Source organism: Salvelinus namaycush, chromosome 35, assembly GCF_016432855.1.
Source record: "Salvelinus namaycush isolate Seneca chromosome 35, SaNama_1.0, whole genome shotgun sequence".
Lineage (NCBI taxonomy): Eukaryota > Metazoa > Chordata > Actinopteri > Salmoniformes > Salmonidae > Salvelinus > Salvelinus namaycush.
This window is the reverse complement of record NC_052341.1, coordinates 7,425,845-7,443,658: the sequence shown is the minus strand read 5'-3', so window position 1 is coordinate 7,443,658 and position 17,814 is coordinate 7,425,845. Positions and strand designations below refer to the sequence as shown.

Sequence of the window (17,814 nt, the reverse complement as noted above, 5' to 3'; positions counted from 1 at the left end):
TTCAAGGTCCAGAGTTGAGTTGGGCTCCTGAGTGGCGCAGCGGTCTAAGGCACTGCATCTCAGTGCAAGAGGCATTACTACACTCCCTGGTTTGAATCCTGGCTGTGATTGGGAGTCCCATAGGGCGGTGCACATTTGGCCCGGGGTAGGCTGACATTGTAAATAAGAATTTGATCTTAACTGACTTGCCTAGTTAAATAAATTCCTTTTTAATATAGGGAATAGGGCTGCATCTGGAAAGCGGGCGTTTCAGTTTCTCTGTCAAGAAGACATTGCCCCCTGGTGGTACGTTTGTATTACCACAACTTCTACATCAGTAAGGATGTAACCTAACAGCATGCGTAAAAGAAAAGCCTTAAAACTAGGGCTGCGTCCAAAAACACCTGGGAATTCGGACTTCTGAGCGTTCAGGACAACTGAATTATTTAGGGGAAAAAATTAGCTCCAACTGACAAAAATCATTTTTGAACTGTCATCCAACTCGGAATTCAAGATCGGAAACTCCGGCATCTTTCTACAGCTCCGACTTCCCGACCTGAAGATCACTGAAGTCATGATTTTACCTAGTTTCCCCCTCCCCCCCAGTTTCCAATTGTTTCGAACGCGCCAGTGATCCCCGATGTATGGTGCTTTAGAAACAACTGGGAACTCGGAAATAACCGTGGTCAAATCATGACGTCGGTGATCTTCAGGTCGGAGCTGTAGAAAGATGCCAGAATTTCCAACTTGAAATTCCGAGCAGGATGTCGGAGATTTACGAGTTCCCAGTTGTTTTGAACAAAAAACACGACGGGAGAGGTTCTCTTCTCCACTGCAACCAATACAGTAAATGTTAAGGAGTTAAGTGGAGTGTCGCCTTGTTAACGTCCAAAAACGGAAGTCGCGTCACAAGCTCTCTTTACATTTCCCCTGAAAACGGGAACATCCGGTTGTTGAGGACTTGGCAGAGGCTAACTCCATTAGAGAAGAATCAGTGTATAATACCAAGGTATATCCCAGTCTTTCAGTTCTTGACTGACTGTAGTACAGAGAGGGTGGAACTAGAATTCTGAAACAAAATGCACCAAGACAGTTTAGTCAATGAGAATAAATTATACTTGTCAATAGAAATCTGGTGGCATCAATGACTTCTTCACCACTCAGCCAAATGTACATTGGCTAGACTCGCTTCACTTCAGCGTATGTGAACACAAGCATTCTAGAACACTAAACTGTGGAACCATAGACTCAGAACACTGATGCATAGATCTTAGGGCAAAACCACAGAACATTCTATAGAACACCTTGCATGATGGCTTTAGTAAACGTCTATTCCTGATATGGCATCACATTGTTTGGGCAATACACTACACTTCATTTGCACCCAACACTGATATGTGTACACACAGTTGGTCATAGTTTAATCTTAGGTCAAGAGTCACTAACACAGGCTGCTTCTGAAATGGCACCCAATGGGCTCTGGTCAAAAGATGTACACTATGTAGGAAATAGAGTGCCATTTGAGACGCAAATGATATTTGGGACACACAATGTCCAAAGGGTCATTGTCCTTCCAGACAGTTTTCTAAAGAGGCTGAAATGTGTGATTGAAGATTTTCAGACAGCACAAAGTGTACATGGTTAGTAGCGTCACTTGAATCATACACTGTATGAAATTAACATTATGGACAGAAGTATAAAAAGAGAATATATATATATTTATTAATTACACACACTAACTCTTTTAATTGCAAGAAGAGACTGACCCTACCGTTACACTTGTTTAAACCGAGCTGCACTGGGGTCAGAATGCAGTCATGGCTACATTAAGACACATGGACCCGTCATGAGATATGGGTCGAAAACGCACCTCAATGCAGGGATGGGATGTGCCACTGTACTTCAAATTTGACCTTTTTCCAGTGTCTTCTGGAGAACATCTCCACTTCAGTCACAAAGATTTGTTGAAAATAAACAAAGACAAACCAGGAGAAAGCTATTTCTCCTACAAGCGTTCCTATTGGACATTGCCGAGGATGCTGATTGGCTCATTTTGTTAAAAAAAATCAGATGCTCTCCCTGTTTGGCTGATGATTAAGAAGGCAGGTGTGTGTGTGTTCAGAGGCCCTTGTTGAAGTAGACGTATTGTACACTGCCCATGGAGCTGAAAGAAAGTGAGAGGAAGACAGAGTGAGATCCAAACCAAGTCTAATATGTTACTGTAGGTGTGATCTTGAGCACTATCCTATGTGATGGAAATGTTATACTTGTGCTTTTCTAATAACTAATTTCTGTGTTCATGCAAGTGACTGACTGAACAAATCCTCACTTATCAATATCTGCAATTTAGCAGTACACCCAGACCTTGTTTTGAGAACGAAAGATATTTCAGTTTCAAGGTCTCAGCTTAGAGAGAAGAAGCCTCGTGAGGTATTGGTCAGTCACATGAATGAAGCAAACGTTAATGATTAATTAATTAAGAATAAGCTAAATCATGTAAATATGACTTGCCCTGCAGTATGTAAGAGAACTAAGGGGACTGCCCCGTTAGAGCTTCTGCCAGACGTTCATTATGGTCCATCAAGTTTGTTGGAACTCCTCCAGCGCGCTGACAATAAACAATGATTCATTTAAGATTGACTTCGAGTGTCCCTGTGTAAGAATTTCCACAACACCTACAACATGCCTTTGCTGATCGTAAAGATGAGATGCTAAAACAGCTAGTACATCATGGAGGGGCCCTACTAAACGCTACCCAGTCGACAAGCTACTTACCATTGCTGAGAGAACAGGGAGCAGGCTACCGGCACCATGAAGACCAGGCTGCAAAACAGACATGGAGGGTTAGGTGACTGTGTGCCCACTAAGACAGAGACAAGTACGTTTGCGTCCCAAATGGTAACCTATTCCCTACTACATGGTGCACTACTTTTGGCTAGGGCCCCATAGGGCTCTAGTTAAAAGTAGTGCACTATATAGGGAATAGGGTGCCATTTGGCACACCCTGAGAAATGTAGTACCAAACAACAATCTTCATGGTGAAACCTCCTAAACAGTCCTACTTACAACGCTACCACCACTATCACTTGTAAAGGTCCGTGGACGAAGGTGATCCTCTGTTAACAGAAAGACAGGGCTGGTTAGCTGGTTAGCTGGTTAGCTCACCAAACAGCACCTCAATCTGCACTCTAAGCACACTTAGTCAAGAACAACGTAACTGGATATGTAGTCAACAGAACTGTAACTCAATGTTTATTCAATAACATTGTAGCTAGTTAGCCTATGCATGTCTAGTAGCAGAATTTGGTGTTTTGATTAAAGGCCCACCTGCATAAACCTGTTATCCTCCAGTCTCTGCATGATGATGGGGAGAATGACTAGGAGAAGAGAGGGGGCACAGGAGAAGAGAAAGTAGATAAAGGAGGGCAGGTGGAAAAAGAAGGAGAGGAATGAGTCATTGTAGGGAGTAACAGGATCACGCTCCACTTTCCATTGTCTATGGAGCGAGGAATGATCTCAAATTCTACAGCCCTCCCTCTTAAACCTTTGACACGTACTCATGCCCGGTGCTGCCATGGTAACCCGGGAAATTACCACCTGGGTGATGCCCTCCACAGCTGCTTTCTGTCGAGTGTAAGAGGAAAATGTTCATTTTTCTGCTCTTGTATAACAGTCAGAAATACGATATTTAGTAGAATATTTAATTATTCAAACATTACCTTGGAATGACCCAGTTTGTTTCCATTCTCATCTGTTACAGCGATGCCATTCAGGAGCTCTCTGAGAGGAGAGAAGGAGATGGTCAACAACTCACTGTTGTGTCTTCATGGGGATGCTAATACACTAAGAGCACAGATGAACTCACTGTTGTGTCTTCATGGGGATGCTAATACACTAGGAGCACAGATGAACTCACTGTTGTGTCTTCATGGGGATGCTAATACACTAGGAGCACAGATGAACTCACTGTTGCCTCATTGGGATATTGACAGTTAGCTGACGCAAATGGAACCCAGGGCGCCACCAGGGGAGGAGCTTTCTACAGGAAGGGGCAGAGACAAGACAGGAAGGGGAAGTGGAACATGTAATCAATCAAACCAGTGTGTGTGTGTGTGTGTGTGTGTCTGTGCATCAAACTGTACCTTTGTGTAGAGGTTGAGTCCCACAGCAGTAGCTAGAGCAGTGCTAGTTGCAGTTAAATAGGCTACTCCTATCTGACTGAGGAGGGAGAGCAGAGATAGAGTGTAAGACATTTAAATAGAGCTTGATATTCTCCATGTGCATTACATTCAGCGTAGCTGTGTGTGTGTGGTCTGCATGGTCTTACTTGGAGGTGATGGGGGAAGCAGCGTTTCCGTTGGTGTAGTTGACTAGAACGTTGAACGACTTATTCACTCACTGCCAGAACACTACAGTAGGGACTGTCCGAGAGAGAGAAAGGTTTGAAATACATGACTAGAAGTCATTGCACCAAACTCACCTATCTTTGGTTCATCTATAGATCGATAATTTTGTCAGAAATATATATATATATGTGTGTGTACGTACCCGTAGAACTGTAGCATACCGCCTGTTATGGCCATCCCTCCGGGCACTTGGAAGGACATTCGACCAATCAGGTTCATGCGATCGCCGGTGTCTGGGTGAAAGGCGGAGTCATAGAGCTTCTTGGCGTAATGCAGCTGTTCCTCTGTGGTGCCAGGGGGAAGGGAAGATGCTCTAGAACAGGAGAACCACACATAAACCAGGTTCTCATCATGAGGAACAACCACTGTAGATATAACACTGCAGAGAAATTACTACTTCACAGTGGTATAATTAAGCAATAAGGTACAAGGCGGTGTGGTATACGGCCAATATACTACGGCTAAGTGCTGTTCTTAAGCACGACGCAACGCGGAGTGCCTGGATACAGCCCTTAGCCGTGTTATATGGCCATATATCTACCCAGGTTATATCTACCCAGGTTAGAGCGTTGGACTAGTAACCGGAAGGTTGCAAGATCGAATCCCCGAGCTGACAAGGCACAAAATCGGTCGTTCTGCCCCTGAACAAGGCAGTTAACCCACTGTTCCTAGGCCGTCATTGAAAATAAGAATTTGTTCTTAACTGACTTGCCTAGTTAAATAAAAATAAATAACTAGAAATAAATATACCACAAACCCCTGAGGTGCCTTATTGCTATTATAAACTGGTTACCAACGTGATTAGAGCAGTAAAAATACATGTTTTGTCATACCCGTGGTACACGGTCAGATTTTTTAGTTTATTTTATTTATCCGTTATTTTACCAGGTAAGTTGACTGAGAACACGTTCTCATTTACAGCAACGACCGGGGGAATAGTTACAGGGGAGAGGGGGATGAATGAGCCAATCGTAAACTGGGGATTATTAGGTGACCGTGATGGTTTGAGGGCCAGATTGGGAATGTAGCCAGGACACCGGGGTTAACACCCCTACTCTTACGATAAGTGCCATGGGATCTTTAATGACCTCAGAGAGTCAGGACACCCGTTTAACGTCCCATCCGAAAGACGGCACCCTACACAGGGCAATTTCCCCAATCACTGCCCTGGGGCAATGGGATATTTTTTAGACGAGATGAAAGAGTGCCTCCTACTGGCCCTCCAACACCACTTCCAGCAGTATCTGGTCTCCCATCCAGGGACTGACCAGGACCAACCCTGCTTAGTTTCAGAGGCATGCCTGAAGTGGTATGCAGGGTGGTATGCTGATATACCACAGCTGTCAGCCAAACAGCATTTAGTGTACAAGTGTGTATTTGAAATGTGTTTCTAGGATATCCCAACTCAGAGACACATGCAGAGAGCTGGGGTCAGAGCCAGGGTCCACTATTTTACCAGCGTCCCTGGAGCAAATAGGGCCTTGCTCAAGGAATTCGAACCAGCGACCTTACGGTTACTGGCCCACCGCTCTAACCTCGAGGTATCTGTGTGTGCGTGTACTTCACAGTGGTGTGTGTGTGTGCGTGTACTTCACAGTGGTGTGTGTGTGTGCGTGTACTTCACAGTGGTGTGTGTGCGTTACCTGCAGCTCTCCACCAGTGCTTTAGACTCGTCCAGTCGTGAGTCTGGCAGTAGTGCTGTCCTCCAGTCTGTGATGTTGACAAAGTGCTTCAGTCTGCCAATAAACGTGGACTGATCCCACCGCGGCACATCTATGTCAAACCTGCTCACAGCCATCGTAACCCTCCGCCTCACAACCTAGGTCTAAAGTCACAAACAAGGTCTCCAAACCACCTCGGCCATCCCAAACTGAGTTGAGTCTGCAGTCACCGTTTAGCTCCTTGGTCCTGTACCAACATCAACGTGGTCCAATCAGCCCCTCCGGCCTGCCCCTGCAAGAACAGAAAGACATGTTGATTATTTTTCCTGTTTTCAGTTGTGAGAATTGCCCACTTTAGTATAGGCCTAATAAAGCATAGGTCTAATCTTGAGACAACCTATGTTATTACAGTATCATATCATTCACATTTTCCTTTGTAAAAACAAATCTCCCCTCCCAGGGTTCAGTGGGTAACCTACTTTCTAACCAATCAAACCTGCTCTGACCAGTTAGCCATAACCTTTGAACCCAACCCTGGGGCAGACCTGGGAGGAGAGCGTGATCACGCTCTCCGTAGCCGACGTGAGTAAGACCTTTAAACAGGTCAACATACACAAGGCTGCGGGGCCAGACAGATCACCAGGACGTGTGCTCCGGCCATGTGCTGACCAACTGGCAGGTGTCTTCACTGACATTTTCAACATATCCCTGATTGAGTCTGTAATACCAACAAGCTTCAAGCAGACCACCATAGTCCCTGTGCCCAAGAACACAAAGGCAACCTGTATAAATGACTACAGACCCGTATCACTCACGTCTGTAGCCATGAAGTGCTTTGAAAGGCTGGTAATGACTCACATCAACACCATTATCCCAGAAACCCTAGACCAACTCCAATTTGCATACCGCCCAAATAGATCCACAGATGATGCAATCTCTATTGCACTCCACACTGCCCTTTCCCACCTGGACAAAAGGAACACCTATGTGAGAATGCTATTCATTGACTACAGCTCAGAGTTCAAACACCATAGTACCCTCAAAGCTCATCACTAAGCTAAGGAACCTGGGACTAAACACCTCCCTCTGCAACTGGATCCTGGACTTCCTGACGCGCCCCCCCCCCCCCAAGTGGTGAGGGTAGATAACGACACATCTGCCACACTGATCCTCAACACTGGAGCTCCCCAGGGGTGCATGCTCAGTTCCCTCCTGTACTCCCTGTTCTCCCACGACTGCATGGCCATGCACGAGTCCAACCCCATCATTAAGTTTGCAGACGACACAACAGTGGTAGGCCTGATCACCGACAACGACGAGACAGCCTATAGGGAGGAGGTCAGAGACCTGGCCGGATGGTGCCAGAATAACAACCTATCCCTCAACGTAACCAAGACTAAGGAGATGATTGTGGACTACAGGAAAAGGAGCACCGAGCACACCCCCATTCTCATCGATGGGGCTGTAGTGGAGCAGGTTGAGAGCTTCAAATTCCTTGGTGTCCACATCAACAACAAACTAGAATGGTCCAAACACCGCAAGACAGTCGTGAAGAGGGCACGACAAAGCCTTTCCCCCTCAGGAAACTAAAAAGATTTGGCATGGGTCCAGAGATCCTCAAAAGGTTCTACAGCTGCAACATCGAGAGCATCCTGACCGGTTGCATTACTGCCTGGTACGGCAATTGCTCGGGCTCCGACCGCAAGGCACTACAGAGGGTAGTGCGTACGGCCCAGTACATCACTGGGGCTAAGCTGCCTGCCATCCAGGAGCTCTACACCAGGCGGTGTCAGAGGAAGGACCTAAAAATTGTCAAAGACAGCAGCCACCCCAGTCATAGACTGTTCTCTATACTACCGCATGGCAAGCGGTACCGGAGTGCCAAGTCTAGGACAAAAAGGCTTCAATAGTTTTTACCCCCAAGCCATAAGACTTCTGAACAGGTAACCAATGGTTACCCGGACTATTTACATTGTGTGCCCCCACAACCCCTCTTTTACGCTGCTGCTACTCTCTGTTTATCTTATATGCATAGTCACTTTAACCATACATATGTGTACATACTACCTCAATTGGCCCGACCAACCAGTGCTCCCGCACATTAGCTAACTGGTCTATCTGCATTGTGTTCCACCTCCCGCCAACCCCTCCTTTTACGCTACTGCTACTCTCTGTTCATCATATATGCATAGTCACTTTAACCATATCTACATGTACATACTACCTCAATAAGCCTGACTAACCGGTGTCTGTATATAGCCTTGCTACTCTTATTTAAAAATTTATTTTTACTGTTGTTTTATTTCTTTACTTACACACACACACCTTTCTTTCTCACTATTGGTTAGAGCCTGTAAGTAAGCATTTCACTGTAAGGTCTACACCTGTTGTATTCGGCGCACGTGACAAATAAACTTTGATTTGACCTCCCTGCGGTTCCTGCAGTGTGTTTCTATCTCTCACGCAACAAAGTGAACTGACCAATGATTTCATTTATAATCAATCAATTAATCATCCACCCTTCCAAAGTTATTCAAAGGAGCATTTCCTGCCTATTTCAAACAGCCAGAGATAGGATATCAGGCGGGGGGGAGGAGGAGGAGAGGAGGCCAGTCAAGACTTTTGAGATGCACACAGGCCCTGGGAAAGCTAGAAGCAGGCTGGAACCAGAGCTGTTTGTTTGAACAGCAGGGTCATGGTGTGTACTCTCTCTGCTGCAGCTGCACACTGACTGAGCAGAATAGCATCTAGCATCTCAGTACAGCAACATATGAACAAACAAATAAATATATGAACAAATTAATTAATTAGCAAACGTTTGGTATTGGTGGTGTGAATAGAATTAGAGAGTAAGGGCAGAGGGAGAGAAAGGTGCAGGGAGGAAGATGTTAATGAATAAGAGGGGGTGAGAGAGTTGAAGAGAAGCCTTAAAGCATGTGATGTGATGAGGTTGGGACTTGTCTGAGGCAAGGCTATGATCAACCACAGGTATTCATTTTCCACAGGGCAGTCTAGTTAGACTGGATGTCAATCATCTACCTCTGCATCTCAAAAACCCCTTTCCTTCTCTCTTCCTTCATCTGCACTGATCTAAAAACACAGGGTGTGAAACCTGTTCTGCAGAACTGTAGCACATGAGGGAAAGCAGACTAGGAAATGAGGGTACTGGTTACTAATGGGTCCTAACAGTTCAACCATGAGAGATAGAGAAACTACCATAAAAAGACAATTAACTTAAACTGCAGCAGGAAACAAGTACCTAGCTAACTTACATGCGATGCAATCTTACAAGACAATCGAGAATAATTGTTGACATCGATCCTTTGCCAAGTGCATCTGTGATTTCATGTCTAGAACAGCTGCACTCACATATGAAATTGGACCATCACATATTGTGGGGACATTCTTGGAATCACCGTAAAGCTGTCATTCAACAGCCCGATACAACTTGCCTGTCAAATTAGCCGCATTTTGCAAACCATGGACAATAGCAGCTGTGTCCAACAAGCACGTCCAGAAATACGAAACGGTGCAAAACATAGAGCGAAACAATCGTACTGTAACTGTATCAATACATGCAAACAAAACAACTTAACACATACGTTACCTTTCAGAGCTGAACTGCAAAAATGTTACAACTTGCTATTGCTAATTGTTTCAACTGGGGATTGTAGTTGTTTGCGTAGTAGGGGAGGGTGCACTTGGCACTGGCACCGCCTCCTCTGCAGACCGGGGCAGCTCACTCTCTCTAGAAAAATAACTTAAGGAATACATTACTATATGAACTTTCAGTCATCTCATCCTTTAAAATATGCACGCAACAGATCTTGACTTTTCTCTTTCTAAATCAAACACAAAATACATTGCAAATAAGAACATGACAACAATGCTTGTTAGCTAGCTAACGTTACTAATTTATATCCAGCTAAAACGACACAATGATAAAGAAATAAGATAGCTTGTTGTTATTTATGCCTCCACTAGTACACAATGTATTTCAATCGTGGGACCAATTTATGTTGGGAATTGTTAGTTGACAGAGCTTTTGTTAATAGCTAAAGTAGCTAATTATAATGCTAAGTGGCGTGCCCTAGTTTACGCCCACACTTGTTGTGCTCTCGCGTGAACTTGTGTACAACGTCATCACCCCCTACTAGGGGCCCTAGTAACATCGGTAGCGTATTGGGGAGATAAAGCAACAAGATGGTGAGTTAAATTTATTGCGATAAATAGCTATTATAATGTAGATCGAATCAAATAAAGGCATAATTAACAATACGATTGTTCAAAATGTTGCCACTGTACCTTTTAAGACATTCATAAATTGGTGAAAAATGTAGATTTTTGGGGAAAAGCTGACTGCAACGGTCTTGTTGCTCTATCATGAGATTAGCAGCCTAGCATAGCTAAACCCTTTGAAACTGTTGCTAACTACATAATTAGTTAGCTAGCTCAGTCGCTTCAGAACGCTTTCCATATTTGTAACCACGGTGAATTCCTAGAGAGGGAGAGAATAATTAGTTCGAGAATCATCTTCTATTTTCTGTGTCCTCTCTGCGCATCCTTGAGGCTCGAGTCGCAGGCAATTGACCAGCCTGTTGTGGAGGGATGCGAGTAGCCAGATAGCTAGTTACTGTAGTTAGCTAATTTAGAAAGCAGCTATGCTCCTGTTGCTGCTCCATTGCTCATGTCACGAGTCGGGATAACGGATCGGGTTTTGATATGTTGCAGGGTTTGCTGTCAATCCTTCGGAAGCTAAAGAGCACACCAGATCAGGAGGTTCGGATCTTGTTGCTGGGTTTGGACAACGGGGGAAAGACCACTCTGCTGAAACAACTGGCTTCCGAGGACATCAGTCACATCACCCCCACACAGGTACAGTACTACTGGGGAACACATACGCACATCACTAGGGGTTTGGGGGGTGTTATTTGTGCTAGACTATCACTTATAAACCCTCTCTCTCTCTCCAGGGCTTCAACATAAAGAGTGTTCAGTCTCAGGGTTTTAAGTTGAATGTGTGGGACATCGGGGGACAGAGGAAGATCAGACCCTACTGGAGAAACTACTTTGAGAACACTGATGTGCTGGTGAGTGGCTTAACCATAGCTTCCTTCATGGGGGAACGACTTTATTTATTTATATATATATTTATATACACTGCTCAAAAAAATAAAGGGAACACTAAAATAACACATCCTAGATCTGAATGAATGAAATATTCTTATTAAATACTTTTTTCTTTACATAGTTGAATGTGCTGACAACAAAATCACACAAAAATTATCAATGGAAATCAAATGTATCAACCCATGGAGGTCTGGATTTGGAGTCACACTCAAAATTAAAGTGGAAAACCACACTACAGGCTGATCCAACTTTGATGTAATGCCCTTAAAACAAGTCAAAATGAGGCTCAGTAGTGTGTGTGGCCTCCACGTGCCTGTATGACCTCCCTACAACGCCTGGGCATGCTCCTGATGAGGTGGCGGATGGTCTTCTGAGGGATCTCCTCCCAGACCTGGACTAAAGCATCCGCCAACTCCTGGACAGTCTGTGGTGCAACGTGGCGTTGGTAGATGGAGCGAGACATGATGTCCCAGATGTGCTCAATTGGATTCAGGTCTGGGGAACGGGCGGGCCAGTCCATAGCATCAATGCCTTCCTCTTGCAGGGACTGCTGACACACTCCAGCCACATGAGGTCTAGCATTGTCTTGCATTAGGAGGAACCCAGGGCCAACCGCACCAGCATATGGTCTCACAAGGGGTCTGAGGATCTCATCTCGGTACCTAATGGCAGTCAGGCTACCTCTGGCGAGCACATGGAGGGCTGTGCGCCACCCCACACCATGACTGACCCACTGCCAAACCGGTCATGCTGGAGGATGTTGCAGGCAGCAGAACGTTCTCCACGGCGTCTCCAGACTCTCACGTCTGTCACATGTGCTCAGTGTGAACCTGTTTTCATCTGTGAAGAGCACAGGGCGCCAGTGGCGAATTTGCCAATCTTGGTGTTCTCTGGCAAATGCCAAACGTCCTGCACCTGTGGATGTCGGGCCCTCATACCACCCTCATGGAGTCTGTTTCTGACCGTTTAAGCAGACACATGCACATTTGTGGCCTGCTGGAGGTCATTTTGCAGGGCTCGGGCAGTGCTCCTCCTGCTCCTCCTTGCACAAAGGCGGAGGTAGCGGTCCTGCTGCTGGGTTGTTGCCCTCCTACGGCCTCCTCCACGTCTCCTGATGTACTGGCCTGTCTCCTGGTAGCACCTCCATGCTCTGGACACTACGCTGACAGACACAGCAAACCTTCTTGCCACAGCTCGCATTGATGTGCCATCCTGGATGAGCTGCACTACCTGAGCCACTTGTGTGGGTTGTAGACTCCGTCTCATGCTACCACTAGAGTGAAAGCACCGCCAGCATTCAAAAGTGACCAAAACATCAGCCAGGAAGGAACTGAGGAAGTGGTCTGTGGTCACCACCTGCAGAACCACTCCTTTATTGGGGGTGTCTTGCTAATTGCCTATAATTTCCACCTGTTGTCTATTCCATTTGCACAACAGCATGTGAAATTTATTGTCAATCAGTGTTGCTTCCTAAGTGGACAGTTTGATTTCACAGAAGTGTGATTGACTTGGAGTTACATTGTGTTGTTTAAGTGTTCCCTTTATTTTTTTGAGCAGTGTATATATATATATATATATATATATATATATATATATATATATATATATATATATATATATATATAATCAGTTGAAGTTTACATACACTTAGGTTGGAGTCATTAAAACTCGTTTTTCAACCACTCCACAAATTTCTTGTTAACAAACTATAGTTTTGGCAAGTCGGTTAGGACATCTACTTTGTGCATGACACAAGTAATTTTTCCAACAATTGTTTAGACAGATTATTTCACTTATAATTCACTGTATCACAATTCCAGTGGGTCAGAAGTTTACATACACTATGTTGACTGTGCCTTTTAAACAGCTTGGAAAATTCCAGAAAATGATGTCATGGCTTTAGAAGCTTCTGATATACTAATTGACATCATTTGAGTCAATTGGAGGTGTACCTGTGAATGTATTTCAAAGCCTACCTTCAAACTCAATGCCTTTTTGCTTGAAATCATGGGAAAATCAAAAGAAATCAGCTGAGACCTCAGAAAGTCTGGTTCATCCTTGGGAGCAATTTCCAAATGCCTGAAGGTACTACGTTCATCTGTACAAACAATAGTCCGCAAGTATAAACACCATGGGACCACGCAGCCGTCATACCGCTCAGGAAGGAGACGCGTTCTGTCTCCTAGAGATGAACGTACTTTGGTGCGAAAAGTGCAAATCAATCCCAGAACAACAGCAAAGGACCTTGTGAAGATCGTGGAGGAAACAGGGACAAAAGTATCTATATCCACAGTAAAACGAGTCCTATATCAACATAACCTGAAAGGCCGCTCGGCAAGGAAGAAGCCACTGCTCCAAAACCGCCATAAAAAAGCCAGACTACGGTTTGCAACTGCACACGGGGACAAAGATTGTACTTTTTGGAGAAATATCCTCTGGTCAAACAAAAATAGAACTGTTTGGCCATAATGCCCATCGTTATGTTTGGAGGAAAAAGGGGGAGGCTTGCAAGCCGAAGAACACCATCCCAACCGTGAAGCACGGGAGTGGCAGCATCATGTTGCGGTGGTGCTTAGCTGCAGGAGGGACTGGTGCACTTCACAAAATAGATGGCATCATGAGAAGGAAAATTATGTGGATATATTGAAGCAACATCTCAAGACATCAGTCAGGAAGTTAAAACTTGGTCACAAATGGGTCTTCAAAATGGACAATGACCCCAAGCATACTTCCAAAGTTGTGGCAAAATGGCTTAAGGACAACAAAGTCAAGGTATTGGAGTGGCCATCACAAAGCCTTGACCTCAATCCCATAGAAAATTTGTGGGCAGAACTGAAAAAGCGTGTGCGAGCAAGGAGGCCTACAAACCTGACTCAGTTACATCAGCTCTGTCAGGAGGAATGGGACAAAATTCCCCCAACTTATTGTGGGAAGCTTGTGGAAGGCTACCCGAAACGTTTGACCCAAGTTAAACAATTTAAAGGCAATGCTACCAAATACTAATTGAGTGTATGTAAACTTCTGACCCACTGGGAATGTGATGAAAGAAATAAAAGCTGAAATAAATCATTCTCTATACTATTATTCTGACATTTCACATTCTTAAAATAAAGTGGTGATCCTAACTGACCTAAGACAGGGAATTTTTACAAGGATTAAATGTCAGGAATTGTGAAAAATGTATTTGGCTAAGGTGTTTGTAAACTTCAACTGTGTGTGTGTGTATATATATATATATATATATATAAATAAATAGTACCAGTCACACCTACTCATTCAAGGGTTTTTCTTTATTTTTACTATTTTCTACATTGTAGAATAATAGTGAAGACATCAAAACTATGAAATAACACATGGCATATCACTGCAGAATGCTGTGGTAGTCATGCCGGTTAAGTCTGCCTTGAATAATAAATAGCTCACTGATAGTGTTACCAGCAAAACACCATCAAACCTCCTCCGTGCTTCACGGTGGGAACCACAAATGCAGAGATCATCCGTTCACCCACACTGCGTCTCACAAAGATAAATCTCCAATTTGGACTCATCAGACCAATGGACTTATTTCCACCCATCTAATGTCCATTGCTCGTGTTTCTTGGCCCAAGCAAGTTTCTTCTTATTGGTGTCCTTTAGTAGTGGTTTCTTTGCAGCAATTCGACCATGAAGGCCTGATTCACGCAGTCTCCTCTGAACAGTTGATGTTGAGATGTCTGTTACTTGAACTCTGTGAAGCATTTATTTGGGCTGCAATTTCTGAGGCTGGTAACTCTAATGAACGTATCCTCTGCAGCATGAGATCCAGTTTCATCATAGCGCTTGATGGTTTTTGCAACTGCACTCGAAGAAACTTTCAAAGTTCTTGCAATTTTCCGGATTGACTGACCTTTATGTCTTCAAGTAATGATGGACTGTTGTTTTCTTTGCTTATTAGACCTGTTCTTCACATAATTTGGATGTGGTCTTTTACCAAATAGAGCTATCTTCTGTATACCACCCCTACCTTGTCTCAAAACAACTGATTGGCTCGAATGCATTAAGAAGGAAAGCGATTTCTAAAAAATGAACTTTTAATAAGGCACACCTTTTATTGAAATGCATTCCAGGTGACTACCTCATGAAGCTGGTTGAGAGAATGCCAAGTGTGCAAAGCTGTCATCAAGGCAAAGGGTGGCTACTTTGAATAATCTAAAATATATTTAGATTTGTTTAACACTTTTTTTGGTTACTACATGATTCCATATGTGTTATTTCATAGTTTTGATATCTTCACTATTATTCTATATTATGGAAAATAGTACAAATAAAGAAAAAGCCTTGAATGAGTTGGTGTGTCCAAACTTTTGACTGGTACTGTATGTACACACACACACACTTACACACCACCAGAAGTGTGCTACTAATACTTTTGAATGGAAACATTACTGCGTTTCAGATTTACGTCATCGACAGTGCAGACAGAAAAAGATTTGAGGAGACGGGGCAGGTGAGTCTTGTCTCAAGTGATGTTTGTTTGCTGTATAATGTGCATATTCTACATACACACAGGTTTATATTGGGATCCCATGCTGACGTGTGTGTTCTAGGAGCTGGCTGAGCTGTTGGATGAGGAGAAGCTGAGTGGGGTTCCAGTGCTGATATTTGCCAACAAGCAGGACCTGCTGACGGCAGCCCCAGCCTCTGAGATCGCTGAGGGACTTAACCTGCACACCATCCGGGACCGCGTCTGGCAGATCCAGTCCTGCTCTGCCCTCACCGGGGAGGGGGTACAGGTGAGATGCAACAGGGTTTAGGGGCAATTTGTGTTTTCAATTCAGGAAGTTGATTATGTAATTTTCCTCCCATCTGTTTTCAGGACGGAATGAACTGGCTCTGCAAGAGTGTCAATGCTAAGAAGAAGTAGCACAGATGTCCGTTTTCACACACCCCTGAGCCTTTGGGAGGACGGGGTGTACCTGTGAATGTACACACTAAATCAACATGGACTTGAAGAGTTTTTAACCGCCTGGCTGGCCTCTACACATTGTTTACTAAACTACAACTCTCGCTAGAACTACAACTTCCATGTTGCTCTTCAAAATGGAGTGGGGGTACAAAGGGAACTCATCCCAGGAGACCAGAGACCCCCCTCCCCAGCCTAACCATCCCACCTCCAGCCCGTCCTAACCATTCCACCTCCACTCCTTCAAGACACCCCAGCCTAACCATCCCACCTCCACTCCTTCAAGACATTCCACCCCAGCCTAACCATCCCACCTCCACTCCTTCAAGACACTCCACCCCAGCCTAACCATCCCAACTCCACTCCTTCAAGACATCCCACCTCCACTCTTTCAAGACACTCCACCCCAGCCTAACCATCCCACCTCCACTCCTTCAAGACATTCCACCCCAGCCTAACCATCCCACCTCCACTCCTTCAAGACATTCCACCCCAGCCTAACCATCCCACCTCCACTCCTTCAAGACATGCCACCCCAGCCTAACCATCCCACCTCCACTCCTTCAAGACATGCCACCCCAGCCTAACCATCCCATCTCCACTCCTTCAAGACATTCCACCCCAGCCTAACCATCCCATCTCCACTCCTTCAAGACATTCCACCCCAGCCTAACCATCCCATCTCCACTCCTTCAAGACATTCCACCCCAGCCTAACCATCCCACCTCCACTCCTTCAAGACATTCCACCCCAGCCTAACCATCCCACCTCCACTCCTTCAAGACATTCCACCCCAGCCTAACCATCCCACCTCCACTCCTTCAAGACATTCCACCCCAGCCTAACCATCCCACCTCCACTCCTTCAAGACATTCCACCCCAGCCTAACCATCCCACCTCCACTCCTTCAAGACATTCCACCCCAGCCTAACCATCCCACCTCCACTCCTTCAAGACACTCCACCCCAGCCTAACCATCCCACCTCCACTCCTTCAAGACATTCCACCCCAGCCTAACCATCCCAACTCCACTCCTTCAAGACATCCCACCTCCACTCCTTCAAGACACTCCACCCCAGCCTAACCATCCCACCTCCACTCCTTCAAGACATTCCACCCCAGCCTACCCATCCCACCTCCACTCCTTCAAGACATGCCAGATCTTTATACTGTCCTTCACCACAATATCAGCCTATTCACTCACTCTTTACAGGTTGTCCTGGAAACCCAGCTCTCTCTTCTCTCTCCTAGCTTGGGTGCCAGTCTCTTTAGCTTACATTCCACTCCTTGTACTCTGTGTCATATTGCAAAGCATGCCAGGAGTGGATTGATAGCCAAAGAGACTGTTATCCAGACTCTCATTCTTTCTCTCATCACTCTCTCCCTCATATTCTCCTTCGTTCAGTTGTTTTTAATTCCATGACAAGCTTCTTTCTTGCTGCAGTTCTGTTTGAAGTGAGGTATATTTGTGTAATTCTTTATTTATGGTGAAGTAGAGGGTAATAGCGTACTGTGAGATGCTCGCAAACGACAGAAACAGTGTGTGGTTACTAGGATGACAGGGAAACATTGAATACTATGCTTTACTCCCCTGTGAAAACGGTTATGCGTGTTAATATGTAAAAATATATATATAACAAGACAAATAAATACACTTTAGGGCTAATCTGAAATGGCACCCTGGTACCTGAATAAT

The 17,814-nt window shown here is 44.8% G+C and overlaps 1 protein-coding gene and 1 pseudogene across 1 annotated transcript; one reads left to right on the top strand and one right to left on the bottom strand.

Moving 5' to 3' along the window:
- Nucleotides 1-146: 146 nt before the first annotated feature.
- On the bottom strand, nt 147-10,071 carry LOC120030035 (annotated as a pseudogene).
- A 130-nt stretch (nt 10,072-10,201) lies between these two features.
- LOC120029629 (ADP-ribosylation factor-like protein 3) lies at nt 10,202-16,513 on the top strand. The gene is made up of 6 exons (XM_038974919.1): nt 10,202-10,252; nt 10,778-10,921; nt 11,020-11,136; nt 15,612-15,662; nt 15,763-15,948; nt 16,032-16,513. The coding sequence occupies exons 1-6, from the start codon at nt 10,250-10,252 to the stop codon at nt 16,077-16,079; spliced, it is 549 nt and encodes a 182-aa protein (XP_038830847.1). The 5' UTR covers nt 10,202-10,249; the 3' UTR covers nt 16,080-16,513.
- The last annotated feature ends 1,301 nt before the right edge of the window (nt 16,514-17,814 follow it).